We start from the raw sequence: 13,038 nt of genomic DNA, 5'->3' as shown, positions 1-13,038 counted from the left end.
ATGATCAGTTTGTAAACTGAAAGGACTCTTGTCTTTTTGACTCAGCACGGTCAATTTTCCGCTTTAGTTCATGTCGTTGCTCTCCAAGAGCCTTGGACTTCAGGATGAGAACCCTGAACCTGTGTCATGGACTGGGCTTCGAATGAATATGCTCCTAAACGCCTAGGCAATGGTTTTTATCGAAGTAATGGAATCTGTATCTCTAAAATAAAATAAAATGCAATATATCTGAAGTTACAAATGCGCTAAGCCAAAACATTTAACTCTCTGTGTGAAGTGATACACAGAATGGCCTTTTCACAATATCTTAAGTGAGATCTGAGGCGGGCACGGCAGGCAGATGGAGGCCCTGGGGACAGTGGCTGTTGCAGGTGTCCTGTGGCAGAGGAACATGGCTGGTGGTTTTAAAACCCTGGGGAGAAAAAGAAATAGTTCATCATGACAGTCATTTTCTTAGATTTTTCTTTGGGAAAGACCCAAATGAAATTTGGGTGGTTAGTCTAAGTTTACATCCATAAAATCTCTCAGATGGAGCTCTCCCCATGTCAGCCAGAGCACCAGCCTCCAGACGACCCAGAAATTAAAGGTGTGAGGTGGAGGTGAAAGGTGTCCCCCAGGAAGCAAAACATTCATTTTGCTGCATGATGCTGAGCACTTAAAAGAGCATTAAAAAGCAGCCAACTTGGAGTTCACTTCGGGGCTGAGCGGTTAATGAACCCAACTAGTATCCATGAGAACGTGGGTTCAATCCCTGGCCTTGCTCAGTGGGTTAAGGATCCGGCATTGCCATGAGCTGTGGTGTAGGTTGCAGACTTGGCTTGGATCCCGAGTTGCTGTGGCTGTGGTGTAGGCTGGCAGCTGCAGCTCAGATTCGACCCATAGCCTGGGTATCTCCACATGCTGCGGGTGCGGCCCTAAAAAGATTAAAAATAAAATAAAAACATAGAAAGCAGACAACTTGTTCCATCCAAACCACCCCACTTACTTGGCAGTCCACATCTTATTGGAGAAGGACTCCGGCTTCGAGATATCTGGAAAATATAAAAGTGCAATGTGAGTTACACAGTAGGTGGCGCTCAAAGAATGAATCCTTTAGATGTTTTTTCCTAAAACCAGCTAAACAGACGCTCTAGAGCAATTCAGAACTATGTTTTTCCCTGACCTTGAGTGCTGTGATTCCCTTTATTCTTCCTGAAGTAAACGGACACTCAGCTTAAATTATATTTTCTTTCTTCTTTCTTTCTTCCTTTCTTTCTTTCTTTCTTTCCTTCTTTATTTCTTTGTTTCTTTTGTCTTTTTGCCTTTTCTAGGGCCGCTCCCATGGCATATGGAGGTTCCCAGACTAAGGGTCTAATCAGAGCTGTAGCCACCGGCCTACGCCAGAGTCACCGCAACATGGGATCCCGAGTCTGCAACCTACACCACAGCTCACGGCAACGCTGGATCCTTAACCCACTGAGCAAGGCCAGGGATCGAACCTGCAACCTCATGGTTTCTAGTCGGATTCGTTAACCACTGAGCCACAACAGGAACTCCTTAAATTATATTATTAATTAAAAGCTGGGCTCAGTGGCCTAGGCTTTTGTCGTTTGTTGTTGTTGTTAATAGTTGCTAAACACTTTGAGATTGGATGCTCACTGGCCATACTGAATTCTACTCTTTCCAGAAAATATTCATTATTATTATCATCATCGTCATCAATAATTCAAGCTAAAATGACCAAATACTCTCTGGCACATCCTTTACATGAATTATCTCATCTGTCCAAAATGCTGCCTTATTAAAGAAAGTCACTGGGCAGCCAGAAAAGAACCCTTTTTCAAATCTCACCTTTGGTTTCTTTAGGCAAAAACTACCCCCCTCCCTTACCTTTATATCTGTTACCAGATATAACTGACCACACATATAACTCAGAAATAACTGACCACACATATTCCTCTTGCTCTGAGTTTTCGAGAACTTTATTATTATTATTATTATTATTATTATTATTATTATTATTGTCTTTTTGCCTTTTCTAGGGCTAATCCTGCGGCATATGGAGGTTCCCAGGCTAGGGGTCTAATTGGATATGTAGCCCGGGGCCTACGCCACAGCCACAGCAACGCCAGATCCGAGCTGCATCTGCAACCTACACCACAGCTCAAGGCAATGCCGGATCCTTAACCCACCAAGCAAGGCCAGGGATCGAACCCGCCACCTCATGGTTTCTAGTCGGATTCGTTAACCACTGAGCCACGACGGGAACTCCTCAAGCACTTAAGATAAATAGACACCAACAAAGATGGAAGCTATTTTCTGGATGCAAGACCTCAAGTCAAAACCCAGACTAACCAAAAATATTTGTACCAGTCTTCTTGTAAGGAGATGATGACAGGAAGGGACAGAATTTTGGCAGCAGTGTCACCTTTGAGAACAGATTTTATTTCTATCAAATGTTTAAAGTGTGTTCTCCCTGGGCACAAAATGGGAAAAAAGGAGGAGGAGATTCAAACACATACAGGAACTTAGAGGGACGCTGCCCACGGGTAAGCCTTCCGGAGAGAGTCCGGAGTTAAAATCCGCTGTGGCTGTAATTGCAGTTAGTGTCTGATCTTGCTCTTTCTTCTGATATAAGACTTCCTCTTAGCATGAGGAGAATTGTGATTCTTCCAGGATAAAACTCTTAAGATGTTCTTTTTCTTTATCAGCCCCCTAAAGGTACCATTCATTTGCTTTGACCTACTGTGATTACTTAACCCAAAAAGATAGATCATTAAGTTATGTTAAAAATTTCCAAGAGCAGGTTGTGGCTCAACAGGTTATGAACCGACTAGTATCCATGAGGATGTAGGTTCGATCCCTGGCCTTCCTCAGTGGGTTAAGGATCCAGCGTTGTTGTGGCTGTGGCGTAGGCCAGCAGCTGTAGCTCCGATTCGACCCCTAGCCTGGGAACTCCCTTTGTCATGGGTGCGGCCCTAAAAAGACACACACAAAAAAATCTCCAAGAGCAAATGGACTGTGTCAGACACATGCCTTTCCATTCTCAGGCCATTTCTTTCATCTGGATCATCCTCCCCAAACTCCCAGCCCGTGACAGTTCTGCCAGATCAAACACCAACTCGCTCATGAGCCAAATCCAGAAGGCGTTTCTGCCTCCTCCGACACCTTGTTTGGACTGTATCACATACCACCGTCAGTTACTGTGTTTAAATCATACTGGTCTTCCTGCCTGGAAACCCATTTAGGGAAGTGACCATGTTTTAGTTATTTCTGTGTCACTTCCCCCACCAAATATAAGATCCATCCTTATAATATCCTTTGATAATAAGGGTATTATCAAACACAATGGAGTGGGTAGAGAAACAAAAGATGCTCACAAACTCAGTAGGAAAGGGGAGTCTTGTTAACTTCAGGTAAGAGGAGGCGTGTTTGTTTTTGTTTCCAGGGGGCTTTAGAAGTTTAGGGCATTGCTTGAGATAATTTCAAAGAAGTAGAGAGTATCTTGCTAAACACGATTCCCCTTCTCCATCACACTCCCTAAAACAAGGCTGGATGAATATTTAAAGAATCTTTATTTAAAGGAATAGCAAATTGTTAGACTAACTGGTAACTACAAGTCTTGGTCCAGACCTGTATTCAAAAGGTGTTGACTAAATATTATGTGTTGGAATGAACAAAGAGTGGTGAATCATTATAGTATTAGTTTTGGAGATCCCGTTGTGGCCCAGTGGGTTAAAAACCTATGAGGATGCGAGTTCAATCCCTGACCTGACTCACTGGCTTAAGGATCTGGCATTGCTATGAGCTGCAGTGTAGATCACAGATGTCGCTCTGATCCTGCATTGCTGTGGCTGTGGCGTAGGCTGGCAGCTGCAGCTCCGATTCAACCTCTAGCCTGGGAACTTCCATATGCTGTGGGTGTGGCCTTTAAAAGCATAATAATAATAACAATAATAACAATGTTAGTATTGAGGGATGCTCTCTCCATAGTGTTGAGGAATGTTTTTGCTGCTATTTTTTATTGGATAGATGTACTGTCAATCCTAAGAACAAATACTCAGTGTCGAATCTTATTCTTCCTACTTTGAAGATTAGAGGAAAATTAATACCCACAACGCCCTTTGTACAGTATTGAAATCCAGACCGCTTGAGCCATTTCTTAAACTCATACAAGAAATTCCAGAGGAACAAGGGACTGACACGTCCAGAGATCAGCAGACTAAGGTGTCCCGTTTTCAGGAGACGGACAAATATCTGAACAGCCCATTTTCATTTAAAGATAAAAACAAAAGAATGAATAATGAAAGTCTATTATTTTCTCAACTAATTCATTAAAAAACTACCTCTATTTCCTTCTTTCTAAAATGATAATTTCTCAAGCCCAAAGTAGTAGAGAAAAAAAAAAATCTATCAATCTGGGGTTACCGCAGGAGGTTCTCTTGCCAGCGAAAGACTTATAATCCCTTCTTTTATAGGTGACTGTCGATGAAAAAAAAATGTCAACCACAGGATGATTTTGATTAAACAGACACATACCGTGCTTAAACCAACACGGCTACGGGGGCAGATGGGGCTTAAACTCCTGCTTCGACATCGAGTTACAGAGCGCACTGAATTCCACTTTAAAAAACAGAAAGAGAAAAACAGTCAATTGTTTATGAAAGCTCAGGTGGCCTAAAACGATACTCGTATCCCATCGAATGAGCAAGAGGTCTTCTGATGTCATTACTCTTGCCCATTCCTGGTCATCAGCACGAGGTTCACGCATTTCCTATAGCTGCCCAACATCTACCCATAACTTTAGGGATTTCTCAAATTAAATCCCCTTACAAGGAACTTTGGGATATTTGAATTCTTGGTGTCAGTGGAACTTGGTTTTGATGGGCAAGAAATTACATTTTTGATGTTTTTGACGTTAGAAATTACATTCAAGTTTGCAGTGTAATGTTGGAGAATATAAGCTCCACGTGGGCAGGAATCTATGTCTGTTTTGTTCAATGCTGAATCCCCAGCACCTGAACACTGTGCTTGGGTCATAAATAACTAGTGCATAAAAACATGTCATTGAATGAAATGAATGAATGGATGAGGGAGGGAGGAATCGCCATCCACACTCTAGCTAAATCAAGGAACCAAAAGAAAATGCTATTTTCTATAATGAGATTTCACTAGTCAAAGTCTTCTTATCAATTTGTTCAACCCTTTTCTTTTCCAACTTCTTTGTTTCTTTTTCTTTTTCTCTTTTTGTCTTTTTTAGGGCTACACCCATGGCATATGCAGGTTCCCAGGCTAGGGGTAGACTCAGCTGTAGCCGCTGGTCTACGCCACGGCCACAGCAACACAGGATCCGAGCCATGCCTGTGACCTACACCCCAGCTCACCTCAATGCTGGACCCTTAACCCACTGAGCAAGGCCAGGGATCGAACCCGCATTGCCATGAGCTGTGGTGCAGGTCGCAGACGAGGCTCGGATCTGGCGTTGCTGTGGCTGCGATGTCAGCTGGTAGCTACAGCTCCGATTAGACCCCTAGCCTGGGAACCTCCACATGCCACAGGTGCAGCCCTAAAAAGACAAAAAAAAATTTAAAAATAAAATAAAATACACTACTCTGCTTCTCCACTCTATGTGTGAAAATCTGCCATGAAGCACTTCCCCTAGTCTCCAGTTCAAAGAGAACAGGAACTGACACCACCCAGATGGTAGCTTTACTCTGGACCCAGGAGCTTCTCCGCAGAATTCACTTAACTCTTTCTAGGAAGGGCAGGGTAATACTCTGGGATGGGAATAATATGGAATAAACACCCAAGCACCCATAGCGAGCAGTTCCAATACCTAATCCCCGTCCACCTCTACATACACACACACACACACACACACACACACACACACACACACACACGCACACACACTTGCATACCTTAGACTCCATTCTGAAGGCCGTCCAATTATTTAATGTGTTCAAAACATTCTCTAGCCAATGTATACAGAAACTAAATGGCTCCCAAAACTAAATGGCTCCTCTCTCCCCACCTCCTCTGCCTTTCTTTTTTGTTTGTTTTTGTTTTTGTTTGGTATTTTGCACCCTCGGCATATAGAGGTTCCCAGGCTAGGGGTCTAATCGGAGCTGTTGCTGCTGGCCCACGTCACAGCCACAGCAACGTCAGATGTCTGCGACCTACACCACAGCTCACAGCAACACCGGATCCTTAATCCACTGATCAAGGCCAGGGATTGAACCCGCAACCTCATGGTTCCTAGTCGGATTCGTTCCCACTGCACCACCACGGGAACTCCTCTTTGCCCTTTTTTCTCTATCCCTCCCCTCCCTACACATCATACCAAGGAGAGAAAGACAGGGCATATTTATCATAAAATGGAGAATTGTCCATAAAAATTTGGCCAACTCTTTCCTGAAAGTTAACTGATCACTTTTAAATGCTTAGAATTCTAGAAGACCTCCTCAGTGAGCTCAAAGGGATTTGTCCTTACAGTAGAATAATATTTCTAAGGTGGAGCAGGCAAGTATGCCTAGTTCTATCTTAAAAAAGGAACAAAGAAATTATTGCCAGGAAATTAAGAAAATTCATGGACAAGTCAAAGAAGAGAATCTGTTCTTTCCCAGGCAGTCCCCTTCCTCTCCTTTGTATGAGATCTTATCCAACAACCCTTTATGAATTTCTTTATAGAATCTCTGGGTTTATAAATGTTCTCGAACTTGTGAATCAAACACTTGGGATGAATTGTCACTATGCAAGGCCACCGTACAAAAGCCCCTCTCCTGGTGACAGCTTCTCCTTTCATAATGACACAGTCATTCTCCATGAGAGCAGGCCACACGTGATAAAACACCAAGGGAGCTGTGAAGTCGGAGTCATAGCTTCGACGGTACCTATTTTAAACACAAAAGAACAAGAGAGAAGTTAAGCCTCTGGGTAATCTAACTGGGAGGCACACCAGTGTAAATTCTCATCTTTTATTCTGCTCAGATCTAGATAAATATGGACCCTGATTCTGTTATTAAAGAAATGGCTGTAGGCTCCTACATAGGAACCAGGGATAATGAGGATCCAACATGGACTCACTAAGAACAAATATGTCAGACTAATCTTGTTCCTTTTTGTCTCAGGATTATAAGAGTTGTAATTTAGAGAAATGCTAGAGATGGAGAACACCTGTAGCCTCACAGGCGATCTACAAGATTTCTCATGCTATTTTTGTAGACAAAATAAGAGAACTATAGGTACATGACTGATCCACTTAAGCAGGTGGACTACACATTGGTTCAACAGTTGTATCTAAAGTGGACAACAAACGGTTCAGTGAGAACCAAGGAGCAAGGGCTCACTCTCTATCCTGGGATAAGTCAACACATCCATCAATGGCTCCAGTGAAAGACAGGAAAAAATGTCCAAAGGGGGAGTGGGTAGAAAAAAAAAATACAGATGACAGTATCAAAACAGCTCAAGAGGCTGGACTATAATCAGCTACAGCTACTAAGAAACAATGCAATGTGGATACACACGAGGTCCTGCAATTGAGTCTAAAGAGCATTTAACTGCACAGATAGAGGTGATAATTGGCTTAATCGCAACACAAGTAAGAAGAACAGATTTTGGCTGAACTCAAAAGGAGTCAACAATGTTATGTGGCTGGGGAAAAAAAGAAAAGAAATGTCACTACAAATTAGCTGAATTAATAAAGAGAATAAAAGTGGAAAGAGTGGAGTTCCCGTCGTGGCGCAGTGGTTAACAAATCCGACTAGGAACCATGAGGTTTCGGGTTCGGTCCCTGGCCTTGCTCAGTGGGTTAACGATCCGGCGTTGCCGTGAGCTGTGGTGTAGGTTGCAGACGCGGCTCGGATCCCGCGTTGCTGTGGCTCTGGCGCAGCCGATTCAACCCCTAGCCTGGGAACCTCCATATGCCGCGGGAGCGGCCCAAGAAATAGCAACAACAACAACAATAACAACAACAAAAAAAAAAAAATGGAAAGAGTGTTAGTCTCTCTAGGCTGGTCAAGTTCAAACTAGGGGATTACATTCTTCGTGGACACTCTTAAGAAGCAATACTCAGATAAACATGGAACACAGGGCAAGGAAACCAACCTATTTGTTAAGAAGTCTCTTGAAGTTCCCATGTGACACAGTAGTAAGGATCTGGCATTGCCATAGCTGTGGGGCAGGTTGCAACTCTGGCACAGGTTTCACCCCCAGCCTGGGAACCTCCCCATGCCATGGGTATGGCCAAAAAAAAAAAGTCTCAAAATCCCCTTCTCGTGGAAAAAAAAATCTGAAGCCATGAGTCCAGGAAAGGATTTGAGTAATTGATTTCAAATGTGTGAAAGGCTGCCAGGGTCAGAAAAAGGAAGAAAAAAAAAAAAAAAAAAGGATTAGACTTGATCTGTAAAACTCTAGAGTACCAAATAAATCCAATCATTATTAGGAACTCTAGTTTGAGCTCACAGCCATCCAGAAGTACAGGCCACAGAGTGTCCCAAGAGGTTGCATGTTCCCTCTGATTAAAGATATGTACACACCAGGCCCGCCAGAAGTCCATGAAATGTGCAGCTTCCATAAACTCAAATGGGTGAGTATTTCCGAGCCGCCCTAAGCATCCTCTAAAGGAAAGGGGAATAAAAGAAGAGGGATGAAGGGAATGTGTTCCATAAGAGAATCAAAAAGATCCTACTGCAGCGTACTGTTCCATGACCCCAATCTTCAATGAGTGAACACATGCTGGATGCAGTGATAGCAGCAATCTGAAAGAAACTGGAAACATGGCAATAGCAAGAAAAGATGACACACTGCAAGGCAATTGGAAATGCCATTGTAGTGATTTTCATAAGCAATAGAAAGGTCTATGGTCTCTGGTGTCAGCAAGCCTGCAGAGATCCTAGGCCACCATCAACCCATTACTCTGCAGCCTGAACAAAGACCCAGAGCTAACATTTCCTGAGCGGCCACTATATGCCAGGTAGCACTCTAAGTACTTTATCCAAATGATCTCAACTAACATTTTACAGTCCTAAGAAATAGGTATTATTATTTCCCTCACTTGACAGAGAAGAGAATGAGGAAGAGAAAAAATAAGTAACATGCCCAAGATTATGCAGCTAGTTAGTGGTGGAGCCAGAATTTGCACCCAGGCGGCTTGACACCAGATCTCCTGTTCTTAGCCACTAGCTTGGCCTCTTGCCAGATTATCTCCAGCTGTATCTTAAGATCTCATGAAATTTCAGTAAAATGTTCTCAATTAAATTTCTTCGAATGTGTAAAGGAAATGTTTACCATGTAAAAGTCAGTTAGAAATCTAATAGGCCTAGATAAGAGTTTGTGGCGGTCATTCTCAAATGTTACTTTGCTTAAAGAACACCTGGATGCCTATTAAAGTGCAGATTCTGAGCTACATCCAGACCTACTGAATAAATTATCATGGAATGTGATCCAGAAATCTGCATTTTTAATAAATACCGTCAGTAATTCTGATGCGAGTGATCCATACACCATACTTTGAGAAACCTGACCTCAATAATGCAGTCAAAAACAATAAGCAGACAAAAAATCCAATTAAAAAGTGAGCAGAGGATCTAAATAGACACGTTTCCACAAGAGACACGCAGAAGGCCAACACATACATGAAAAGATGCTCAACATCACTAATCGTCAGAGGAATTCAAATCAAAATTGCCATGAGATAGCACCTCACACCTATTAGAAGACAAGAAATAACAAGTGTTTATAACTGGAATCTAATATCCAGCACAAATGAACATCTCCACAGAAAAGAAAATCATGGACTTGGAAAACAGACTTGTGGCTGCCTGATGGGAGAGGGGGGGAGTGGGAGGGATCGGGAGCTTGGCCTTATCAGACACAACTTAGAATAGATTTACAAGGAGATCCTGCTGAGTAGCATTGAGAACTATGTCTAGATACTCATGTTGCAACAGAACAAAGGGTGGGGGAAAAAAATGTAATGTATACATGTAGGGATAACTTGATCCCCTTGCTGTACAGTGGGAAAATAAAATAAAATAAAATAAAATAAAGAAATAACAAGTGTTGGTGAGGATGTGGAGAAAAAAGAATCCTTGGGCACTGTCGGTGGGAATGTAAATTGGTGTAACCATAACAAAGCTTATAGAGGGCTCTTAAAAACTTGAAAAGGGAATTACCGTATGAATCAGCAATTCTACTTCTAGATATTTATCTAAAGAAAACTAAACACTCATTTGAAAAGATATATGCACTCCTGTGTTCAGCATTATTTTAAGAGCCAGGATGGATGCCTAAGTGTCCACTGATGGATAAACGGTTAAAGAAGTTGTGGTTATACATATACAGTGGGATACTGGTTAGCTATTAAAAAAGAGAATGAACTCTTGCCAGTTGAGACAGCATGGCTGCATTTTGAGAGCATTATGAAGTACGACAGAGAAAGACATACACCATAATGATCTCACTTATAGGTGGAATCTAAAACAGACAAACACACAAAAGCCAAGGTCCTAGATACAGAGAACAGATGACTGGTTGCCAGAGGTGGGGGATGGGCAAGATGAGGTACACACTTCCGGTTATAAATTAAATAAGTCATGCAAAGGTAGAATTGTTAACAATATAGTGAATAATATTGTATTGTACCTTTGAAAGTTGCTTAGAGAATAGACCTTAAAAGTTCTCCATACATAGTTACCAAAATATTATTATTATTATTATTATTATTATGATGCATGGTGACAGATGTTAACTAGACTTTACTGGTAATCACTACACAATATATATAAATATAGAATCACTAGGTTGTACATCTGAAACTAATATAATGTTATATTATATCTCAATAAAAAATTTAAACAATAAAAAGTGATACGCATTTGTATTTATATAGCACTTTTTAAAGAAAATATTCCAAACAGACTCCAGGTATTCATTAATTCTCCCCAAGACTAATATGTTCAGTGGAAATCATAACAGCACCTCTGACTGAGAAGGAAAATGACCCCAGAAGAGGGCCCTGCCCTACAGTACAGAGAAGTGCAAGGCAGGGCCTGGAAATTAGGTAGTGTCTGTTGACTTCCCTACCCAGAGTTCTTTTCTCTAAACTGTTCCTGGGGAATAGAGACAAGATCATTTATTTCTAAAGAATCCCTTGGCTTCTGCTCCTATGTCTCTTACTTGCAATCATTAAAAATTTCTCCATCGGCCCCAAATGCAATATCTAGGGGTGGGTCTAGTGTCTGCATTGCAAAGGCAATGCAACATATCTCCTGGATGAAGTTACTGAGGAGGCAAAAGTCAACTTCAGGAGGGAATGAAATCTTGGGATTGACATTCATGGCTCGGATCACATCCTGAAAAACAAAAAGATGGCATCACCTTGTTATCAACCTTTGACAAGACACATTGAAATCCTAAAGACGTTCTGACTGATGGGAAGTGGGAAAGCAGCATGTGCATGAAAACTAACTAGAGAAGAAGTATGTGTGCTCAAAGAAGAAAGACATTAAAAGAGAAACAGGAAAGGTGACAGGGGACAAATGACATATGAAGGCCAAGGAGTCTCCAAAAAAAGAAAAAGAAAAAGAAAGAAAGAAAAAAAATCTTTGGTGGCTTTTAATTATTATTTCCTTATTTTTCTATTCTGGACAAGTTACATGATCACCAACACAACTCTGACTTGTTCATAATCTATAACAGTAACAATTATAATAGCTTGCTTTTGTTTAGAGTTTACTTCATGCCAACACTTTCGCTAAGCAAATTAACTGCTTCCTTTCATTTAATTCTCTCGTGAACTCTGTGGGGTCATGATGGATATGCTTCCATTTAAAGATTAGAAAACTAAAGCACAGAGAGGTTAAATAAATGTGCAAGGTCACACAGCTAGTAAATGGTAGAGCTAGAATGCAAATCCATACCCGACTTACCCAAAATCATTGCTCTTAAGCACTATGGCTGGTATTCTACCTTCCAATCTTAAAGCCTTGTCTAAAGAAAATAGCTAGAAAGCTCAAAATATTTTTCCCCATAAAATGGCCAAGGAAGAAACAGCCAATAATGACTGCTTCTACAAAGTGTATTAGATGCTGTTCATTTTTGATCTTCCATTATAAAGAAGCAATATTAAGCACTGGATGGATTTCTGAGTCATCAGTATTCAACATAAACAAGAGCAGCAGCAACAGCAGCAAACCGGTCCCAATAACGGATGAAACACTTACGTTAACACTGCTCTGGGAATCATATAGATCGAGATGACAAATGATATAATCCAAGACGGCATCTTCAAAGTCATTTGACCCCGCGTAAGACGGTGTCAATGATTTCCTCACTCGGATCTTGAAATGTCTGAATGCCATTTTGGCTACATGGAATGCCTCCTGCACACAAAAGGACAACAGATTTATTTGGTGGAAGGAGAATGGTAAAGTGGTCCAAAGCAAGGATGAAGAAAGAGTGCCCATCCAAAATTCCATATCATATTGATCTTCTGATAACTAAACCCAACAATAAAACTGTTTTGTTTGTTTGTTTGTTTTGCCTTTTCTAGGGCTGCTCCTGCTGCATATGGAGGTTCCCAGGCTGGGGGTCTAATCGGAGCTGTAGCTGCTGGCCTATGCCACAGCCACGGCAATACCAGATCCAAGCCGCATCTGCAACCTGCACCACAGCTCACAGCAACGCCGGATCCTTAACCCACTGAGCAAGGCCAGGGATCGAACCGGCAACTTCATGGTTCCTAGTCGGATTCGTTAACCACTGAGCCATGACGAGAACTCCTCAAAACTGTTTTTAACCCAGGAGAAAATGCATATCTAAATTTTGGAAAGTTGGAGTTCCCATCGTGGCTCAGCCATGATTGAATCTGACTAGCATCCATGAGGATGCAGGTTCAATCCCTGACCTCGATCAGTGGGTTAAGGATCCTGCGTTGCTGTGGTTGTGGCACAAGCCAGTGGCTACAGCTCTGATTGGACCCCTTGCCTGGGAACCTCCATATGCCGTGAGTGTGTCCCTAAAAGGATTAAATAATGAATTAATTTCAGAAAGTACATA

At 41.8% G+C, this 13,038-nt stretch overlaps 1 protein-coding gene across 3 annotated transcripts in view; it reads right to left on the bottom strand.

The window, feature by feature from the left end:
- Positions 1-234: 234 nt before the first annotated feature.
- SPATA18 (spermatogenesis associated 18) overlaps positions 235-13,038 on the bottom strand; it is a 40,051-nt gene continuing 27,247 nt past the window's right edge. For 2 of the 3 annotated variants that reach the window (XM_047799300.1, XM_047799302.1), the window contains exons 8-10: positions 12,204-12,362; positions 11,158-11,333; positions 6,245-6,872 (exon numbers count right to left, since the gene is read on the bottom strand). In XM_047799300.1, coding sequence (XP_047655256.1) covers positions 6,578-6,872; positions 11,158-11,333; positions 12,204-12,362 — 630 coding nt within the window. In that variant the 3' untranslated portion in view covers positions 6,245-6,577. Of the gene's footprint in view, positions 413-985; positions 1,032-4,518; positions 4,603-6,244; positions 6,873-11,157; positions 11,334-12,203; positions 12,363-13,038 lie in introns of those variants that run through there. The other variant, XM_047799301.1, reaches the window with a different exon arrangement.

Source organism: Phacochoerus africanus, chromosome 10 (assembly GCF_016906955.1).
Source record: "Phacochoerus africanus isolate WHEZ1 chromosome 10, ROS_Pafr_v1, whole genome shotgun sequence".
Classification (NCBI taxonomy): domain Eukaryota; kingdom Metazoa; phylum Chordata; class Mammalia; order Artiodactyla; family Suidae; genus Phacochoerus; species Phacochoerus africanus.
This window is presented reverse-complemented; position numbering and strand designations above follow the sequence as displayed.